The following is a 23,871-nucleotide window of genomic DNA, read 5'->3' as shown; positions in this document are numbered from 1 at the left end:
TACATTTTCATTTCGTTAAAAAAGAACAACTTAAAAGCTTGTCCTGTAGAATAATATACCATGACTACCTCACGCACGACCTTGGACATATTTGCCACAACTTTATGAATTTTTGATTTTCAATTTTTTTCAATTTTGCAGTCTTATAATTCTTTTAATTCCAGTCCCGTGAGTATTTTGTAAGATTCGGATATACACAGTGGTTAGTTATAAGCCTGGTATCTTTACTGACCATTTTAGAAAAGAGGGGTCCATTTACACGTTTACTTATTTAAGGCTAATATACCAAAAATGAATAAATAATATCAAACCAATATATATTTGATATATCATTTTTAAAAAGGCAAGCATATATGTTTGGAAAGTCCTCCAAATATTCTTTATACACATAATCAGTGTTCTTTTACCTTTAATTAATTTTTCACATGTATTTTGTTCAGATCTCAAACATCTGTCCTCAACAAATGATTAAAAATGAAGTAAGAACGACAACTCGAACGTTTTCTGTTATCATCACTGCATATGATATATGTATAACTTTATGTTATCCTCATATTTTTTTAAGTGTGATCACCTATAAGTAATAAAACTTTACAATTGTATATATGTTGAATGTCAAATTGTAATGATGCAAGAAATTGAAAGGAGAATTTGCAAATGAAAGCTATCCTTTAGAGATTAATTTTAGTTTACTAACAATGAATTAAAAGAGACATATATGCTTTTGCTATGCATTTTTTTAAAGTTTCCTTGATACATATATGACGTGGCTCTGTACTTATACATCCCGTCATTGTGTAATTGTACTATGGTAAATTTGTGTATTCTTGTCTATAATTTTTGCTGATGTGCTTATTCTATATGCCATTTTATTACATATCTGTTTTTTTTTAAGTGACTTGGATTGTAACACAATGTTGACTGATGTATTTTTGACATTTTTTCGTCATGTGTTGTTGTCCTTTTAGTGTTACATTTAACTTGCCATTTAAGCGCGAGGTTTAGCTAGCCACAAACCCAGGATAAACCCACTAGTGTTTCTCTTAAAATGTCCTGTACCAAGTCAGGAAAATTGCAGTAATTGTTGTTATCTTATAGTTCGTTTCTGTGTGCGCTACATTGTCGTTTGGCTTTTTTGTTTCAGTTTAGAGTTTCTGTTGTTTCTTTGTTTTCCTCAAACAGCGTTATACTACTGTTGCCATTATTTATCTGTTATGTCAGTTTGTTTTGGTCACGCATCGTTGTCAATATAATTAAATTTGATGCAACTGTCATACGAGTGAGAGGTTTAGATAGCTATAATACTAAGATCAATATACACTTTTCTACACCAGAAAATGCCTGTACCAAGTCAGGAATATGACAGTTGTTATCCATTCGTATGATGTGTTTGAGACTTGATTTTGCCATTTGTCTTTCCGTGTTGAATTTTCCTCGGAGTTCAGTATTTTTGTGATTTTACTTTTCCAACAATTAAATCACTGCGTCTTTTCGAGAATATTATTCAGCTTTGGTATATAACTTAAGTACATTCTATTCTGGTTTTTTTATTTACAATACCGGTATTTCACTTTGTCTTATAAATGTACGTTGATTTGTATATACTTCCATTTGAAATCATATTATCATGGATATAAACCAAACCAAGTTATTCATTTTGCCCCCGTTGTTTTCTATCTTAATCTTGATGACTAAAACTGTTTCTTCGATGCCACTGTTGTAATCGTGTATTCATCATCGTTTACTTTCGTTTACGTTATCAACTTTCGTTTACAAAATTTGGTCCTGATTAAAAGTATTTCGTTGTTTTTATCGGTTTAACATTATACAGCTTTCTTTATCATAGGTAGCATGCTGAAATGGGTTGGCTTTTGGTTGGTAGTGTGGGGTAAAACTCAAGTACACAATTAGACATACTTTGCTTAACACCTGACGCATTACTTGTGATAAAACATGATTGGTGGACCTCTACTGGAATAAATTTTGTTTCGGTTTGATAATTTTGTGCTAAGGTATGGTCCCTGGACTTCGAAAATTAACGCTTGCATGTATTGATATATTAATATGTGTATATAGTTTTACCATGACAAGTAATGGATCATTTCGAATTTTGTCCCGCACATATTGTTTTGTGCAGAGTTGTGATCCTTGGATTTCGAAAATCCATGCAAATAATCTGTTGTCCCTACTTTGTTTTTGTTATGCTTGCAAACATTGGTCTGATATTTTGTATAGTGTTTGCCGATGACAAGTAACAGGTCAAGTAAGATTCGGATACTTATATTGCAGACTATTGATCCATGGACTTATAGATCACGTCAGCATTTTGTTCCAGGACAATGATTTTTAAATTGGTAGTGGACTATGTATTGACATTCAATACTCTCAGCATTATTATATATTTGTAAATATATTTTTATACAAAGTGTGAGCGAGGTTTATATTATTGACAAATATAATGACTTTCTATTTTAGAATGAGCAAAGAGCAGAACATGAAATAGTTAGTTCGATTATAAAAGGAAAATTAAGAAATATTTCCGTTCGAAGATGAACGACCTCTAAGTTATCTCCCAAAGATTCCATTTACATTTTTGATCCAGAAAACACGCCCTATGATAATCTAGTGTGACAAGATTAAAATTTAAAATTGTACAAAAATAAATAGACTTTTTCAAATATTTGATTGATTTTATAGGAGACGGGGAGCAGCATTCATAAAAATGTCAATTTAGAGCCCATCGTCAGTCAACCTACAACTGACTTTGTGAGACCAAGCACGTGTCCTCAATGTTTTCGATATTTTCCAGAACCTATATCGATCTTTTGAAACACATTTGTGTTCATTCTTTATTGCGAAGTCGGATCGAAAATCAGATCGGAAGAAAAGTTAAAGAGATGGGATTAATAATTTTGTACCTACATTGTTTGCAAAGCCAAATCATGAGTGTCATAAGAAAGTAGCATTTAGCTTTAGAAAAGACAAAAAAATAAGGAATAAAATTATATAGAATATCCGTGGTTTTTTATGTAGAGTCTTTGCTTAATTGTCAAGGAAACAATATTGATATTAATCAGGTATAATTGTTCAATTTTAATATTACTTAGAAAATCCATTTACTAATAAAATTCAAAGTGTTTACAGATACTTAAATGAGTACAAAAGCTTGAATGTAACATTGTAATTCGTAGCATTTCTGTCTATGAGTGTCATTATATTTTACACAAGGAACCGAATTTAAAGGGTAATTTGACTCTTCTTACGTTTTAATTTTGACATATTAATTTCATTTTCTTTAAATCAATGACAATTTCATGACAACAACAAAATATGCAGTAAAACAGCAGATGGGCGTCTTTCATTCAGTTCGTTTACTCCTTACTTCTCTACATATATTTGCAGTCAAAAGATCGTTATTAATCTGTTCCAATATTATTATAAACATTGAACATCTTCCTGAATGTGTTTCTTCCTCTTTATGATATTCATGGATTTGATTGGATAATTTTAGTTTAATCTGACTGTTCTACGAAAAATAAAATATTTTCATGGTATTTGTAGTAGATTTTTCAAACGGAGGTTGAAATTTTACCTTGATTCTACGGGGCGCCGAATGGGACTCTTGTGGTTTTCTACAAAATTCAATTCTGTCAGAACAAAATCATTTTTGTCTACAAAACTGTGATACAGACTTGTTTTATGAGAACTTCAATTTTGTGATGACAAAATTCATTTTTGTAGACAAAATTAATTTTTGTGATGACAAAATTCATTTTTGAGATGACCAAATTCGTTTTATGCTGACAAAAGTCAATTTTGTGACGACAAAATTGACTTTTGTGCAAACAAAATTGACTTTTGTGCAAACAAAATTGACTTTGGTGAAGACAAAATTGACTTTTGTGAGACAAAATTCAATTTTGTCAATTTTGTCTGAATTTTGTCTCACTTAAGTCAATTTTGTCTCACAAAAGTCAGTTTTGTCTCACAAAAGTCAATTTTGTCTCACAAAAGTCAATTTTGTCTCACTAAAGTCAATTTTGTCTCACAAAAGACGATTTTGTATGCAAATTAGTTCACAGAATCCAAACTTAACTAATTTGCATACAGAATTGACTTTTGTCGCCCAATTTTCAAATTAGGTAACAAAAGTCAAGTCTGCGTAACAAAAATTAACTATGTGATGACTAAAGTTACTTTTGTCCACTGAAAGATAGTTTTGTATGACAAAATTTTAAATTTGTAGTATGCTACAATTTTTTTTAAACTGAACACATTTTTGTTGAACAAAAGTCACTTTTGTTTGTACAAAATTGAATTTTGAGTACAAAACCACAAGAGTCCCATTCGGCGCCCCGTAGATTCTTCATATTATATCTTGCAAAAACAATTCATGTAAATCGCAGTTTGCATCTGCTTGTAATCTTATTTGGTACTTTGTGTATTTTAACCATAACATACATTCTAACATATATAATAGGGAATTGTGGTATGATTGCTGACGAGACAACTACTAGTATTTATCTGTTTATAAGACTATTTCACTATCTCACTATCTCAAAATATCGGTGAGACAAAGCCGTCCACTGTCAGCTCATCTTTTTGCACTTTTCCTTATCCAATGTCAATTTTCTATTTGCACTAATATTTAACCGTGCGGAGCTATCAGATTCATTCGATATTCACACCATCATGAAATTATCATTGAGTAAATATCACCTTTGATTGGTTGCTTTATATTGTTGCTAATGTTCTATTGGCTAGAAAAAGATATATCGGATTATTAAGAGTATGCCACAGACAGGAGAAGATATGAGAAACTGAAGATAATTATGAAATAGAATTACAGTATAGATACTCAATATTAGAGCACCAATCACTGCTGAATGTTCACGTAATTTATGAAACTAGAAAAGTTCAACTTGTTTGAATAAAGATTAATAGTCTCGTATCATGTTCATGATAAGCACTAATTTGACTAACTCCTGAATATTGTACTAATATTCATTTTTTTTTTCCTTTATGATTTTTTTTTATCTCGTATCATTTTTGATGATATGCAGTAAAATAAAATTGAGAATGGAAATGGGGAATGTGTCAAAGAGACAACAACCCGACCATAGAAAAAACAACAACAGGAGGTCACCAACAGGTCTTCAATGTAGCGAAAATTCCCGCACCCAGATGCGTCCTTCAGCTGGCCCCTAAACAAATATATACTAGTTCAGTGATAATGAACGCCATACTAATTACCAAATTGTACACAAGAAACTAAAATTAAAATAATACAAGACTAACAAAGGCCAGAGGCTCCTGACTTGGGACGGGCGCAAAAAAGCGACGGGGTTAAACATGTTTATGAGATCTCAACCCTCCCCCTATACCTCTAGCCAATGTAGAAAAGTAAATGACTAGTTCTTAAATTCGTACAGCAAAACGGTCATTGGTGCAATGAATATCGATTGACATTAGACCTTTTGTCGCCGAGTAATGTACTTCCTTCTGACGCAGTCGCTATGCTATTCCTGTTTATGAATGTGAATTTGTAAAAAAAATAACCCTTGAAAATGGATATATCCTTGATTATTGAGATAAAAATATAATCCAAAATCGATACCAATGTAATTTTTGGTATTCAATTATGATTGTTGTGATTTGTGAGTTTTATTCTTTTGCTATTTATTTATTAATTTGTTATGTTTTTTATTGATTATTTTGCATCCAGTGTATTGTGTAGTCCATTCATACCATATTACGTGTTGTATTTCTTAAAACGGAAAAGTTCATTTCATTTTCGAAAATATATATGGATTAAAATACCAAAAAAATGTGTTCACACGTCCCCACAAATGCATTGATTGACTTAAAAATCATTTCATTGGTATAGTGTTCTGAAAATAATGATAGTTTTTGCACGCAAGACCTTGAATGCATTGTGATTTGGCACGAAAAATGATGGTGCGTAGACGCGTCCCCACAAATCTATTGAATTATTATTTTTAGAATTGGTACTTGATTGTGCCATACAGGTATATCACATACACCATAATCTAGCATTTAAATGGAAGAAGCAACAACTTTACGTAAGTCATCTAATTTTTCGTTTGTATTTTTTTTTATTTCATATCTGCAAAAAAACAGTACCAGTATCAATTATTTATTTTTTGCAGCCAAACATCCCCAGCAATGGACAAAACATGAGGTAGGTGTATGGCTCAAATGGTGCTCCGACGAATTTTGTATCGAGCCAATACCACCCGACAGAATAGACATGAATGGTTAGTACTAATATTAAGGTATCTTTGTATCATTTATTTTTTTAATTATTTTAAAAAATATTCCTAAAATTGTTTTTGTTCTGTCATATCTTTGTCTCCTTTTTTGGTGAATAAACACAGAAAGTCGTTTTCAATGGTCTTTCACGATGTTATTTTCGAATATCTTGTAAGCACAAACATGTGAAGTGATACCGAAAATCCACACAAGTTGGTATCTATTTATGATAATGAAGAAAAAATACAGCCTTCTGATTAACGTGATGTATGTTTCTGCATTCATCATCTTCCGAACTTTCGCTTTTCATTGTATTTTTAAAACACTTTGTTGGAAATGTTTAAAAGATCTTTCCTTGTTTTCGTTTCCTTGACCTGAATGTATTAAAATTGAAGTGTTTATCAAAAAAATCATCTATTTTCCAAAAAATAATTGTGATTTCTCGTTACAAACAAAAATAACTTTGGTTTTCTGGGTAAACTGTATAGTATTTTCGGAAATCTTTATTGTATAAGAAAACAATCGAGGTTTTGCAGATTTGTGGAGTTATTTTGCATAATTTATCTCAATGGTATGCCCTATCACAATTTTTACAAAATTAAAATTAGGCAGTAACTTTTAAACGGTTCGTCTTTTCTCGTCACGATCCATCTCACTGCAACTACTGACCAAATACATAATTTGATGTTGTTTTCTCCTTTTATAACCCAGTTTTAAACAAATATTATGATAAATGTACAAAATTAAATAATATTCTATATCGAATTCTTTTCCTAATACTAAGCTAGAATGCAAATAAAATAAACGTAATTTTAATGCAATCATGACAATAGAAAGGAATAAAGATGGTGTCTTTGACTGTGACTCGATAAAACAAAATGTTGCGGGTACAAAATCAAAGTTATCTTAAGAATCCGCTTTGATTAAGTTCAATAGTCCCCAAAGTTAAAAATGTCCTACCTGTGGTTTAACATGGCAATATTATCTAATCCCGAAGTTTTATAAATTATTAAGAATTAGCCTACACGTTTTTGATTCATCACAATGTACAGAGAAATATATTTTTTTTTAAACAATTTTGTAATTGAATTTAATTATTCATGTTTTATTAATCATGTCAGCAAATCGTTATATTCATGAGAAAAAATAGAGAAACGACATTTTTGAAAAATTATCTGATAAATAAATGTTTTTTTTTTACAAGCATAAGATAAATAAAAGCCAGGTTGCCCATTACAGTTGCTAACATCCGTCTACATTTTAACCAATAGTTTGTGTTCCAGATCAGGAAGTACCTGTCTTCCGGGTTGAATCTCTGCCGTAAACTGTCAGACTTTTTGTTCTATTGGATTTATAAATCGATAAAATGTTATATAAATGAATATAAATTCCTTTGAAAGGGCGATGAAAGATGTGTATTACAATTAAATTTATATGTCAATAAAGTATACAGATATATGAAAAGTAAATGTCATTTAGACAGAAATCCGACAACACACACACAGAAAGGGCATATATAGAAGGCAACATACTGTTTTCAGGGACATACAAACGTCTATACTATTTGCCACGCGCTAGAAGGCTCCGGGGTTGCTGCCATCCGTCTACAGTTGTTTGCCCCTGATGTTTAGCGGTTGTCGTTTGTTCGTGTTGTCCATAAATGTTTCTCGTTTCTTGTTTTCTATATAAATTAAACCATTGGTTTACCTGTTTGAATGGTTTTATACTTGTCATTTATCGGGCCCTTTATAGTTGACTTGTTTGATTGGCACTCATACCACATCTTTTTACTTATATGCACACCAAAATTTATATGCACAGTCTGGTTGAAAATTAGATTGCAAGAAAAAGGCATAGGCGAACAAAATAGTTTTAGATTGAGAAAATGAATTGCACCTTTCTACAAAATATTCCAGACAGATGTTATTTGTTTAAGGAGTTGAAAATGATTTTAGACATTGAGAGGAAAATAACAATGATTGTTTCACAAAAGTGTTTTTCATCTTTCGTCATATTTTTTTCTTCAGATTAAAAGTGGAGTTGTCTATCTAGAATTACATTAAATAATGTCTACCTGAACAAAATGATGTTGCAAACATTAAATTTTATAAAACATGAAAAAATATATAGTCATGACAACGTATTTTACTCATCATCCAACCTGTGTCCATTTATGCACGATGTTAAATCATAGCAACCAACCAATCATCGGTGAACTGAATGGCAGCCGTTTAGGTGGTGGCTAATTGCACCTCAGCTATAGTTTATCAATATGTTTTTAAGTCAAAATGCAACAACTATAATTATGATATTTTTTAAATTGCATTTAAAAAAATTGACGGAGAAAGATGATCAAAACAAATAACATATAACCTAAAAATGAAAATCCTGTAAAAGTGTTGAAATTTATGTAGCGAACAAAGTAGATGAACGTTGTGAGAATATGTGAGCAGATGTATGTCCTGTCCAAAACCAGTGCCCATCACATGTTTTATTTCATGTTTCCGTGTTTCCGAGAATTTTGCACTGTATCCGGTTGTAAGTAATTACTTATATATGTCAACATATTTATTACATTTGTAGCAATTATTGTAGGTAAAGCGTTATGTTTGTTAAAGCGAAGTGACTTTATGGAAAGAATACCAAAGAATGGAGATCTCTTATTCAATGCTTTACAAAAACTCATTCAAAATAAAGGTATGTTTAACAATGCATTGATTGTGTTTTTAATATATTTGCTTGTGTTTTGCATTGTTCATCGCTTGTGTGTTGAACTGTTCATTGCTTGTTTTTGTAGTTATTTGCTTGTGTGTTGTATGACTAGTATTGTTCATTTTTGGTGTGAGGTATTGTCACCTGATTGTGTTTTGTATTGTTCAATGCTGGCGTGTGGTATTGTCACTTTCTTGTGTTTTGCATTGCTCCTTGCTGGCGTGTGGCATTTTCACTTGCTTGTGTTTTGCATTGCTCCTTGCTGGCGTGTGGCATTTTCACTTGCTTGTGTTTTGCATTGCTCCTTGCTGGCTTGTGGTATTGTCACTTGCTTGTGTTTTGCATTGCTCCTTGCTGGCGTGTGGTATTGTCACTTGATTGTGTTTTGTATTGTTCAATGCTGGCGTGTGGTATTGTCATTTCCTTGTGTTTTGCATTGTTCATTGCTGGTGTGTGGTATTGTCATTTGCTTGTGTTTTGTATTGTTCATTGCTTGTGTTTTGCATTGCTCCTTGCTTGCTTGTGTCATTGTCACTTTCTTGTGTTTTGCATTGCTCCTTGCTGGCGTGTGGTATTGTCACTTGATTGTGTTTTGTATTGTTCAATGCTGGCGTGTGGTATTGTCATTTCCTTGTGTTTTGCATTGTTCATTGCTGGTGTGTGGTATTGTCACTTGCTTGTGTTTTGTATTGTTCATTGCTTGTGTTTTGTACTGTCCATTGTTTGTTCGTTTTTTTCATATTAACTTGCGTGTGCGTTGTGTTGTGCATTATTTGGGTTGTGTATTGTTCTTTTCTTGTGTTTTGTATTATTCTTTGCTTGGTTGTTGTATTGTATTGTATTGTCCATTGCTTGTGTGTGTCTCATTGTTATTGTATGTGATTTATGGTGTTTCGGGTTTTTATATATGTGATGTCATCGAATTGTTGAATAGGAAGTAGCAGGATATTATTGTAGCGGGGTGGTTTTTTTTTTGCAATTAGATGCTATTGTCAAAAGGGTCAAGATGCAACTTTCTTGACAATTCTTTTTTTTGGAATTCTTTTTTTCGTTTATTGAATTTGAATAATGACATCATGACTTTATCATAATAACGTGTTTGTTAAAACAAATGGGTACGCATGTGCTTTCCTGGATTTACCTTCATCGGGAAAACTCCAAGCAGAATATTAAAAAGACAATGGTGAAAAAGAACCAAACCAGGTGAAAAGGTTAAGCTTTATGACAAAAAAGGGACATACAAATTATATCTTATGTCACCTTTACCTTGTTAAGCTTAAATATGTAATACTAATATTAGTACAAGTAGTGAATACAGTTGGTCTCATTTAATTGTGGTAATACTTGAGGGGTGGGGGTGGCGGAGGGGGGTGAAAGAAATACAGTTCTTTATTGGCTGGTGGAATTACAAAATAATCATTTCATATTATCTCTGGTATGAATGAATACAGCAGCTGTTATTACACTTCCACCATATCCGTCATTGTCCTTTATGTTCTGATGTACTTCCGTCACAGCTGATTTAACATTGCCTACAAACAATGTTAAAATAAATACACCAATTAAAACTCATGTACTTAGTTTGATTGCCAATTTTATATATTTTTTGCTGATCCCATATAAGTTAATAACGACCTTAAGTGTTGTGTACTATCTACAAGGTATATCAATGATATATAAGATATATTATTTACTTAAGTTTGTTTAATTCGGGACTGTTATTTAGTACACTTCCTACTTCTTTATCTGAGGGTATCAATAACAAGTCTTTAAACCAGGAAGTTTTGCCATATAAAGATTTAACTAGTCTCATTACCATTCTATAATTTGGACGCTATACACAGGTAAGGATGCAGCAAGTTTTTTTTTGGCAGATCTTAAGGCAATGTATACGTTATCAATACTTGTAGTTCAATATGAAATGTCAGTTGGTGTAGCAACGGATTGTTTTCTTTTTTTCTTGTGGGTACTAAATGCACACAAAACTTCATCAAATTCCTGATATCGTCCAATTACGTATACTTTGCCTTAGTTTGATGTGATTATATATTAATCGTTTCTTTTCGCATCTTCGGGTTGTATACAGTTTCGTTATTTAAAGATTGAAACCATAAGACATGTTTTCAATGTCGGCGCACTCTTTGTTTGTGTTTTGTTTTGTTTTGTGTATTGTATGTTTTAATGCTTTATTCTTTTTTTTTTTTGTATTTTGTATTGGTCATTGGATGTCGATTTTGTTTCGTTTATTGCATTTGTTTGTTAATTTAATTTAACGAGTTTTTATTGTTTGGTTCATTTACTTATACTCTATAAAAATAAGACCATGTGCATGGTTTGATTGCAAATGAGACAACTTTTCACCAGAAACCCAATCTTATGTTAATTATTTTGACGCAGCGACCAAGCATACAAAAAATGAGCAAGTGCGGGTACTTAATTTTAATAAGATTGCCAGATACCTAAAAACCTAGAAGATGGAAACGATATGGCACCATCGAAAAAAGAACTAACGGCTTGATTTATGTAAAAACAATAAAGAAAAACATATAATATACAGCTTCTTATGACAACCACCCTATTGCGGCTCGTAAATCTGTTTGCGGTCGACCACTGTTCCCCTTATGTGGATCAGGAGTGTACCTGCACATCAAAAGACTCAAAAGATCGACACAAAGCACATACAATAAAGTGGATGAGAACAAGTTTTTTTTCAACTTATATTAACCCCTTTCCACTTTGCATGTGCGAGTGCTGCCTTGTACCGTCATTAGTCTGCTCTTTATCGAAATCTACAAGGATGTATTTTACGTGCAATATATACTGCTCTCATTTTCCGACGAACCATCATCGTTTCTCAAGACTATACTCACAAATGATGCTAAGTGAAAGCCGAACTGAATTCAGTCCCTTAATTTTTCTACCCGGAACGGTGATTGAACCAGGAACTTTCGTATTTGTAGTCCGTTGCGCTAACCACTACACCATTAACCACCACACCACGGCTCTCTATTAAACCATTGATTTATAATATTGTAGAATAAGTAAATGTAAAGGATCGATAAGTTTTCACGAATAGTGCTCTATAAACCAAAAACCCGTTTGTAATCAATTTTCTACGGGTGCGTCCAAACTTCCAAACCAAATCTGTATATCTATAACAGAATTTAGAAGACGTTTTAAGTAGTATGTAAGACTTTAATCATATATTTCGTCTTCTATTGTTTTTTTTTATTTACAATGCTTAAATGCATACCTTAAATGTCTTAATAGATGCAATCCTACGGCAAGATTAAGAAGTTTGAAGTGGTTTTTAGAATTGTTTTAAATGATCGTGCACACAAATATGATGGTTCATTATGACAATTGAAAACTTTAATTATCCTGTGTTAAAGTTAAACATGAACTTATATGACAGATTAGAAGTGACTTAATAGATTATTTCATATCCTACAATCATCCATATCTAATAAAAGGTTCAATTGAGATCATTCCACCACGCTATTCGTTCAACTATACACAAACTGTCGACGTGTTCCCTTCGACTGAAAGGGGGGAGGGGGTATATACTAAGGGGATTTAAAAAACATTTATAGTCGACAATTACTACCATGAGTCCACATAACTGCATTTAAAAATTAAGTCTGAACAACACGAATCGTCTAATAACTGGAGATGACTTTTTATTGAAATATAACATATGCCAATCCTTTTCATGCCTTCTCTATGGTTCGCGTCCGCTTTCCCCCAAAGAATGCAGATTTATGCGAAAATAAACACATCAACTGCGAATTTGAATACAAATCAAGTGCCAATACTATATAATTTAAAGGATTTACAGCATTTTTTTTTTCTAGCTCTCAATTTTGAATCTGAGATTCTAACTAAAAATTAACATTGTAAAATATAAAATAATGATCTTTTTATTATTTCTAAGCAAAAACATAACTAAAAACATTTATCTCACTGTGACTGTACCTTCCATCACAAAGAAAACTCTTGCAATATCATTCAAACGAATTGACTGATTACGCGATACATTGTAATGCGTGCATATTTGCTTTGTACTAGACCTAGCTCCTAACACGTGGTAGCTCACAAATTTAGTCCTTAAAAAGACATGCTACCCTACCCGAAGACAATATTCTGACACCGAGTCGACCATTTATTGTTGAACTCTTACATGTGAAAAGCAGCAAATGCTAAAGTTGGTATTAACCGACCATAAATCGAACTTATTACCGCACACATTTAAAATGGTTCCGCCAAGGCAGTAGATCGTCGACGATAATGATTACAAGACCTTTGAAGAAAACAAACCATTGCCAACATTTCATAGTAAATTATTGATATTTTAAAAGTAATTCTTGCAGTTCCGCATATGCTAATTCGGCGGAAAAGTTGAGTTGCTTATATCAGGATATCATTTTATATTTTTTTTTTTTTTAACTTTGATCTAATTGATTGGCAATCGAAAAGTACATCACCTAAAGGGCAATACACTGGAAGTAATAATAAATGTTAAGCACTTTTAAATTAAAAGATATATTTTATCTAACCACTGGAAACAATTTTCATGATTCTGAACCCGGATTTTTCCTTTTACTGATATCATTCACAATTATTTAAGAATGCATACCAACTATAAACTAACAGAATATGTTTTGTAGTTAGCTTAACCAGTCCGATGTCTTCAATGTGCAGTGGTGGGGCTACTGTTCCTATGAGTCCATTTCATATCAAAACTGGTAAGTTTATATAATTATACAATAATAATCAATCAGAAATTGTTCATACATTAATTTGCAATGCAATAATATTTACAATCTTCTTAGTCTACAGAGGGGTATAGTTACTTTCCAATGTATTTGTTATGGGATAGTTGAAAAAATCAAATTGTTATTCAGGCCCATTCAATTTTGATTGGAAATTTGTAACTTTGCATTCCTTTTAAGTGCATTGAGAAACACTAGCAGTCTTGGAGCTCAAATGAATTAATGTGCAATCTAACAAAAAGTCCGACATTGCACTTCACATAATGTTTATTGTGCGCGAGACTTCATCATGTTCATCTTTTTCTTCATTATACAGAAAAAAAATCAGGATATTGATTATTACTTATCGCAGCGCATACGTGGTATAAACTAAAATCTAGCTTTCTTGTAAATGCCAAAGAATGACAATTGATATATGTATAAAACAAAAAAACAAAAACAGACAAAAGTTTTCATTATCTACAAAATTTAGCATCTGGGTTATATCCTTTCGTAAGGTGTGCTCTGAAGCTGTCAACTATATTTGACTGTACTATGGCTATAGGAAGCTTTCCATTGAAAGAAGGTGTATGGAAAAATGAGCATTTATATGTTTCTTTTTAAGTTCGTTTGCGTCTATAAGTATTAGGGTTGTTTATGGCTTGTTCTACTGTCTGTTGGTATCAAAATGTCAGATGGTATGGCAAAAAGTCCGTGGATAACTTTATAAAATATAGTAAGACGGCGTTTGAATAGTTAAGTTAGTTTTTCTGTTGTTCTTCATATTTGTAATACTACTTGTGTTACTCAGCGCATGAACTCTCATTTCTTTTAAAAAGTATATTTTAAACTTCTTTTGTTATCAACGCATTTTTTGTCTTTCAGAACCCATATCCCCGTTGTTACATCCTTTAGTGTTTACATCAGCAAATACTCAGACGACATCTATGCACGCGCCAAGCATACCACGCCCATGTGTTCCAATATTACCTCGTACACAGTCAACGATTCTACCGCCATCCTGTAGTAATCCTATCAATTCAAACAAGTCGTTCAGTAATACAGTGTCAACAGTACCAGGTAGTTGTACTATAATATTTCCATTTGATAAATGATAAACGTACTTTTCCCGTTTGAATGGTTTTACACTAGTAATTTTGGAGCCCTTTATAGCTCTTGTTGTTCGGTGTGAGCCAAGGCTCCGTATTGAAGGCCGTACATTGACCTATAATGGTATACTTTTTTTAAATTGTTATTTGGATGGAGAGTTGTCTCATTGGCACTCACACCACATCTTCCTATATCTTTAAACTTTTGTTCTTCTTTTACTGAAAATGTTTCGAGAATATATTTGCATGACATCTATTGGAAAAGTTTTTTTTCTAAATCTTCCTTCTTTTGTCGTGTTCGTGTTATTCTCGAATATCTATGATTGAACGTCATATTAATATAACAATAGAAGTATTTTTATTGAATGACTAATGACAAAGACAGTAAAGAAAACTAAACATGAATAACGATTTGTGATCAGCTCTTTCGTATAGTCATTTGGTTACCACATAACCTAATTTAAGATCTGTATAAAAAGCAACGAAGCCAATCAGTCTTAGTATTTTCATCAGAGATAAGACAAAACTATAAACTAATTGAAGGTGATTTTCTTAAAACTGTTTACCACTAAAATAGAGATGTAAATTTCAGGTAACTGTTTGATGCTAATAAAAGTATAATCCACTCTAAATATGTTGCAGGTATATTGAGTCCAGCTTCAAGTACTGTGGATACTGAGAGTGCCTCAAGTGATAATGGATCTGTATCAGACCCAGAAGGTATGGAGTAACCAGTTGTTTCTTTTAACTCTTAAAATTTACTGTTAAAATTCATCACTATATATATGTTCAAAATGATTTTTGTTTTACATACCAACGGTCTTGAATCTAAAGCATAATGTGCAACATTGTTTAGATACTGATAAACTGTATTGTTTAAAGTAAATAAAGAATTGAATAGAAGCCAGCAATTTTTTTTTTAATGAAACCGTAATTCTACGTTTGAAATTTGATACAAGTAACAGCTCAAAAATACTTCTGGGTTAACATACATTTAAACAAACACGACAACCTCCTTATTTTGGTGGAAGTACCAACATCTGAAAGGCCTTTTATTTTTTATTAACGTTAACCTCATACGTCTTTCAAGTTTTAACATTCTTTTCATAGGACACGAAAACGACAGTCGTCCAACAGAGCCGACTAACGAACGGTTTCTACCAACCACCATTAAAACAGAGATACAACATTCCATCCAGTCAGCATTCCAGCCTCTTAATAACAACACAAGACCAGAATCAGGCACTGGTATGTCATCTAGATACTTTCAGTTTGTTAATAGCCAACATATTTAATCGATAGTGTTATACCAAGTATCAATTCACGATAAATGGACAAACAAAGACCTAAAAAAACTACACACATACCCCGCCACAAAATCCGGGGGTTATCTCATGTACACTGTAATGGTATACAGATCATGTTGCACTAGTGGCGCCCATCATGTTGTTCGTGATAAGTGAATGTCGATGATTAGTCTTATTCTGTGATGCCACAATCGAAGAAAAAGAAAAATAAGACGGTATGGTATAATTGACAATGATACAACTCTCCACCAGAGACCAAATGACATCGAAATTAACAACTATAGGTTACCGATTGACCTTCAACATAATCAGCTAAAATATGCCCGAAATGACAAATGTAAGACAATTCAAACGAGAAAACTTACGACCTGATTTATGAAGAAGAAAAAACAATGAACGAACTATGAATATGATTTACAGCGACAAACGACAACTACTGCATAACAGACTCCTGACTTTGGACAGGCAAATACAGAATGTGACGGGATTAAACATGTAAGTCAGCGCCGAACACTCCCCCTAATCTCATATTGTTTCCTTACAGTACAACATACGAAAAAAAAAAACGTAATAAAAAATCATTTATCTAAGACTAAGATAAGCGTATAACAATGATTTTAGATCACAGCACGGTGTTCACTTTGGCTAGATGCTTCTGAAATTCAGAAAAGCAAACTTGGAGTAAGCACATTATACACACGACTGACTACAATGTGTTCAATACTAGAACATTATACACATAACTGATTACAATGTGTGCAATACTAGTACATTATACACACGACTGACTATATAATGTGTTCAATACTAGTACATTATACACACGACTGACTATAATGTGTTCAATACTAGTACATTATACACACGACTGACTACAATTGTGTTCAATACTAGTACATTTGACTAATTCGTATAGCATTGTATACATATGTGCTGAAACACTATTTGTGCTCATGATGCCTTACTGAGGAGGGAGACAAAATGTCTCTTTATGTTGTAAACCCAATGATTTTATTGCTAGATTTTCTACATCTTAAATAAATGCTTTTTTACAGAGTGTCGCTTACTGTGGGAGTTTATTCATCAGTTACTACAAAATCCTATGTTCAGTCAGTTAGTTTGCTGGGAAAGTGAAAAGGAACTTATATTTAGAATCAACAACCCTACAGGCCTAGCTCATATGTGGGGGAAACAAAAAAATAGAACAAATATGACATATGAGAAATTGTCGCGAGCTTTGAGATATTATTACAGGATGAACATTATCAAGAAAGTATCTGGAAAACGCCTTACTTATAAGTAGGTTTTTACAGTTATCATTTAATAAAATGTAGCACTATAACTTATCCACAATCTAGTTTGAACAAACCCTTGCCATGAAATGATACAAACCTACGATGTCAAATTCGACGCATATGGCCAATGTAAGATTATGTTAAAACGAACATTGTCACCACCACCAATGTAACAAAATGAGTTTTTGGATGAAAAAGAGGGTTAAATGCTTAATTTTCACCATCATTTGTCTTTTGGTAATTAACAATTTATTACATGTCTTTCCCTTTGTAAAAATTACAAAACACATGGATTAAACAAACCAATCAATCACAAATAAGCCATTTGAAATTACAAGAGATAGCTATTAACACCTATAAAAACAAAATATTTCAAAGACTTGAAAGCATAGAATGAGATGAAAAAATCGTTTTAATGCATATAAGAATCTACTATGGTTATTTGGAATTGTCACACAAGCAGATACTGGTTACTCCATGTATATATTATTTTAGTTATTTGATACTTTAGATAGATGACAAAAAATCACAACAGATATACAACATCTATGGTCGGTCGAACAAAATAAAATGGTATACACAACAATATGTTTTCGGTGGATATAATTTCCTAATCTAGTCGACAAGTAACATCGAGCACAGTCACCCTGGCAAGTTGTCATATTGGTACAGGTATAACGGTGTTTTAATTGTGTGTATATAAAATTGAGAATGGAAATGGGGACTGTGTCAAAGAGACAACAACCCGACCAAATAAAAAAACAACTGCAGAAGGTCACCAACAGGTCTTCAATGTAGCGAGAAATTCCCGCAGCCGGAGGCGTCCTTCAGCTGCCCCTTAAACATAGCATACAACGACGAGATTAATGGTCTTTTATCCCTGCGAATAAATTCTTTTTTTCAATATACGCGGTGTATATTAAAAATCTGATGATATTCCTGCGTTGTTGCTGTCACCATTAATTCGTATGTTTTCTTAGTATAGTTTGCTCTGTTCGTTTCATACGGATTGGTGATGCTTTTTGTCACTGTTTACCTGTTAAGTCACCCACTTTACCATAATTTATGTTTTTATTTTAGATTTATGCAACAACCATCAACGATACAAAAAGGACAACGAGGTGCTAAACCACATAACAAGTGTGATATACCTTTATTTTCGTCATCAAATAGATTCCAGTATTCGGGTCTAAAAGATGAGCCATCAGAAGATAAAACCCAACAAAAACCTCCTCCTCTTAGTCCTGCAATAAGTGAGATTCATCATGAATTAGAGAATCACAGACATCTGAAGAGACATAGTCCAACAGACATTTCAAAGCCTTCTGGTAGAAATTCTACAAAATATTTGCAATCAAATAATCTTGATATTGAAAACTATGAACATTCTGCTTATCAGTTAGGAAATGGAGAAATGTCAAATTCAAATTTTAAACAGTTATCACCTAACTTTCATATTCCATCCACTTCATATGAGAAAAGTAAGGCATCGAAGCTACCACCGCTTATGGTCAGAGCTAATGTGACGAACGATGTTAAATATTCTCCTGATGTAAAACTCAATTTGGGTGTATACGGCATGCATAGTCCATTAAGCTTTCATGAAAACAATAAACATCATGTAGTTAATGATTCTTTAAAGCAACAATACTTTGAGGGAATGACCTCCCCAACTTTTTCAAGAAGTCAATTTAACGATGACCCTCAGGACGAACCTGAAGACCTATCCTTTTCACCAAAGAAACAACGACTCGACTCGGAATCAAATTCCGGCAAAATGTCTCCTTCAGATGAAGAACAACAACACATTCCTAAAGACGAAGAGAACAATATATTACCATTGTTGATTAATTATAAAAAGACTGCTATCAGCACAAACAGCTGACCCTATGGTTAGCTGAGTATATTTTTTCGTACTTTTTTAAATACTTTTTGTAATATCATTGTTTTATATGTAATTTTCGCTGTGATAAGCACGAGAAATATTTGGTGCAGTAATTGTGCTATATGAAATGCATTGAACGTAAGTGCTTTTGTGATACAGAAATATTTTTATATCAGAACATTTTGAGCAAATTTACTTTAATTACTATCACTGAGATGGATGGACGGATGGATGGACGGATGGATGGGTGGATGATTAACGTCCAGTGGCAAACTAAATAATGACCAATTATCTCCCGTTCAGTACTATTTGAAAAGTAACTGTTTTAATATAAATGTATGTTAAATCAAGTAACATTTACATGGCGATTATAATACTCTTTACTCTTTCGAGGTTATGAAAAAATATGTTTAAATACTTTTAATTAAATCTTTATTAATTTATTTAAAAACCAGTATTTCTCGTGTTGCTTTAGTTAATGCAATCTTATATTTATCGTAGTTTTGTACCTTTTTTATATATCAACGAGGTATGAAACGAGATGATTTAAACGCTTACGCCATAATGTGGTTGTGCAAGTTCTCAAATTCCATGCAAGGCAGATTTTCTGTTTGTATTTGTACTACCACTTCTATGACAAATCTTTAAATATACACAGTGTCATAAACATTTGTATGGCATATATTTATCAGTGATGGAATTTGTCGAGGAAACAAATCTTATATATGACCATGCTCAGATTATGATGACTTAGGACGAAGTCTGAGGTCAATATCATCTAACAAGTTCATATATAACGTTATCAATACTTCATGACGAATGTAGTTTACCACTTTTATTGGTAAAAGATAGAAACCGAAAACTGAAAATGTTGCAAAAATATGTAAAACAGCATTACATTTATATTGACATTTTCCTAAAATGGTAGGTACTAACTACTAATTATATTAAGTAAACTGGTTTACAAATTACTGATGAATATCTACTTAGTATGGGATGTCGCGACTTGAAATGTCTTTCATTATAACCGTCATGAGCTTTATCAAATACATATAGTGCTTTATCAAAACTATATTTTGTTATGTGAAATGTATATTGTTAATAAAATGTCAAAGACGTGATTTTCTTTGCAACATAAACAATGAGTAACAGTTACAAATCAACATGTCTTATCGAAATTTCGATTATTTCTTGACTTCCATTCTCAATTTTATTTACTGACTAATAATAAATAAAAAAGACAGGTAAAAAAAGGCGAAGGACACCAAAGTAACATTCAAAATCGAAAACAAACTTACAACAAAGTAAGTTTTTTTTATATATATTTATAAGATCATTGGTTTTCCAGTTTGAATGGTTTTACACTAGTATTTTTCGGGTTCTTTATAGCTTGCTGTTTGGTGTGAGCCAAGGCTCCGTGTTCAGGCTGTACCTTGACCTAAAATGGTTTACTATTATAAAGTGATACTTGGATGGAGAGTTGCCTCATTGGCACTCATGCCACTTCTTCTTATATCTAATCACTACAACAAAAAAACGAAAAACGACCAATAGACAAACAACGGTATAGAAAATAAACCCGAATAGGCAACAAGAACCCGAGATTGATCAGGTGCTCCGGAAGGGCAAGAAGATCCTACTACACAAGTTGCACCAGTCGTGTTGCTCCAGTGCATAAATTCATATTTGATTATATAATACAGAATATTATGATTGTATGGTATGTTTGAATAAATGACCTTTATCGCAAATAGTTATTTAATTCACTGCAAATGAACTGAAAAAAATCCGATATGATATGTCTCATTCTGTGTGACACAGTCAAGGAAAAGATGGGTAACACTATTCACAATACAATACACAAGAAATCGAAATATCCAATCAAACTGAAAAACGATTAATCAATTCCAATTGCTCTAAAAGCGCTCCATGCTGTAATACAGACGTGTAGTCAGATAAGGTTCATGATTATTCACAATGGATAAATAAGGTAGTTTTTTCTAGATACACTTTACAAAGGTACATAGAAAGAGGAAATGGACAATAAATACAATAGCGATACATAGATATGCGTACATGTTTAACATGTACAATTTATCTTTTAAAATATGAGGGGGGAGGATAAGGTTATAATTGAAAGAACACACTTTATAACTCTAATGAACTTTCTCAGCTAAAAGGCTGTATTCATAAGTTTACTGGATCTAAATTTATTACATTTTGCATATTTTTTTTATCCAAGTATTCTTTTTTTTTCTGTTATGAAAAATCGCATTAGAAGAGATAATGGTATTCGTCACATATAAATCCATTCGAATCATTTGAATATTATCTGACAAAAAAGCGACTAAGTCAACTCAAAACCGCTAGGTGGGTTAAATTATACACACCTAACAACTTTAAGAAAGGAAAGGATATGTGGAAAACAAGTCGTATTCAAAGGAGGAAATTAATAGAACATTGTGATGACCTCGTGTGTTTTTATTTTCCGACCATCTTTAGAGAAAATCTTTAGTGTCATCAAAGAGCATTGAAAATCAGTAAAATATGTAACCAAACAATTCACAATCTTTCCATGGCATCCTATCATACAATGATTTTTAATTGAGATGAGTATCCAATAGAAACTCAATAAAGCGAATACAGGTACTTAAGGTTTTCAACAACGAGCAGTTTTATTGGTGGCGGAAGCTTCAGTGCTCGTAGAAAACCACCGAACTTCGATAGTAAAACTGACAGACAATTCTAGTCAATTAAGATTGAAGCCAAGTGCACACGCACGAGCGGTGTTCGAACTCAAAACATCAGTGTTGACTGGCTTGTGATAACAGTAGGTGAGCTACTTGGACCACTTGGCCACCGAGGCCCCTCCTGACTTGTGATAATCACCTATTCAATTGGCGGGCTTAAACATATGTTTGAGTGTTCTACCTTGGATAGCGATGTCAATGCCACATAAGCACATAATTGAAAATTCAATTAAAGAAATGAGGTTATGTGAAATGTTAAAACAAGCAGAAAGCACAATCATTAGCACAACATAAGGAATGTAGCCAATGAGCAGGTAGCATAGATTAATTAAATTAAAACTAGAAGAAAAAAAACAGAATTCAGCCATGATACAGCATTTGGTATTTACAGACAGCAGAAACAATTTTGCCCACCACACCATCTAGAAAATTAAAAGTTAATTTTCAAACAAGATGGACGAGGCTTCATTTTGCAGCCTAATCGTAAGTAGTGATGCCTCATACCTTGAGGAATTCTTAGGATACTTTGTAATTTCTATGTCTTGTCTCAGAATCCCCACCCCTAATACATCTTAATAATATATTGAGATATATAGGAATTTTTTTCTGAGACAAGTGCCTGTGCTTGTTATGTCTTTCATGGCGCACATCTAAAACAAATGAATTGCATTCTATTTTTTAAATTTTATTTCAACCTCTTTTTTCTAAAAGAAATAAATATATAAATAAAAGAAGACGATGTAGATGTATAGCCTCTAAAGCTCTTTTTGATTTACCTAGAAAAAGATGAAAGCCAAAAACTACATAAGCGCTTAAGGAACTACTGATTTGTGTGATGAAATAATATCTGTCTATCATATGCTATGAAGTTTCCTATGAATTTTGTTAAGTTTTGTTTTATATCACAAGTATCATTTTATTTATATGACAAAAAAAAAATAATATGTAATGAAAATATGTATCTATACAATGTATGCTATGAAATCAAAGTTTTCATGATATACTAATTCTTAATGAAAAAATATTTTCTTTTTTCTTTTTATAATTTTTCTTATTTTTATCCAAGTATTCTTTTTTTTCTGTTATGAAAAATCGCATTAGAAGAGATAATGGTATTCGTCACATATAAATCCATTCGAATCATTTGAATATTATCTGACAAAAAAGCGACTAAGTCAACTCAAAACCGCTAGGTGGGTTAAATTATACACACCTAACAACTTTAAGAAAGGAAAGGATATGTGGAAAACAAGTCGTATTCAAAGGAGGAAATTAATAGAACTTTGTGATGACCTCGTGTGTTTTTATTTTCCGACCATCTTTAGAGAAAATCTTTAGTGTCATCAAAGAGCATTGAAAATCAGTAAAATATGTAACCAAACAATTCACAATCTTTCCATGGCATCCTATCATACAATGATTTTTAATTGAGATGAGTATCCAATAGAAACTCAATAAAGCGAATACAGGTACTTAAGGTTTTCAACAACGAGCAGTTTTATTGGTGGCGGAAGCTTCAGTGCTCGTAGAAAACCACCGAACTTCGATAGTAAAACTGACAGACAATTCTAGTCAATTAAGATTGAAGCCAAGTGCACACGCACGAGCGGTGTTCGAACTCAAAACATCAGTGTTGACTGGCTTGTGATAACAGTAGGTGAGCTACTTGGACCACTTGGCCACCGAGGCCCCTCCTGACTTGTGATAATCACCTATTCAATTGGCGGGCTTAAACATATGTTTGAGTGTTCTACCTTGGATAGCGATGTCAATGCCACATAAGCACATA

General features: G+C 32.5%; 1 protein-coding gene across 10 annotated transcripts in view; it reads left to right on the top strand.

Moving 5' to 3' along the window:
* Positions 1-20,453, top strand: part of LOC134685540 (transcription factor ETV6-like) — a 73,259-nt gene extending 52,806 nt beyond the window's left edge. For 8 of the 10 annotated variants that reach the window (XM_063545307.1, XM_063545313.1, XM_063545310.1 and 5 more), the window contains 8 exons: positions 6,171-6,278; positions 8,857-8,970; positions 13,653-13,730; positions 14,622-14,816; positions 15,488-15,565; positions 15,956-16,093; positions 17,208-17,451; positions 18,528-20,453. In XM_063545307.1, the coding sequence (XP_063401377.1) occupies positions 6,171-6,278; positions 8,857-8,970; positions 13,653-13,730; positions 14,622-14,816; positions 15,488-15,565; positions 15,956-16,093; positions 17,208-17,451; positions 18,528-19,332 (1,760 nt within the window). In that variant the 3' untranslated portion in view covers positions 19,333-20,453. Of the gene's footprint in view, positions 1-6,170; positions 6,279-8,856; positions 8,971-10,647; positions 10,830-13,652; positions 13,731-14,621; positions 14,817-15,487; positions 15,566-15,955; positions 16,094-17,207; positions 17,452-18,527 lie in introns of those variants that run through there. The other 2 variants (XM_063545308.1, XM_063545316.1) reach the window with 2 other exon arrangements.
* The last annotated feature ends 3,418 nt before the right edge of the window (positions 20,454-23,871 follow it).

This window comes from Mytilus trossulus, chromosome 9 (genome assembly GCF_036588685.1).
Source record: "Mytilus trossulus isolate FHL-02 chromosome 9, PNRI_Mtr1.1.1.hap1, whole genome shotgun sequence".
Taxonomy (NCBI): Eukaryota; Metazoa; Mollusca; class Bivalvia; order Mytilida; family Mytilidae; genus Mytilus; species Mytilus trossulus.
The sequence above is the reverse complement of the archived record's forward strand: the minus strand, read 5'-3'. Positions and strand labels throughout refer to the sequence as shown.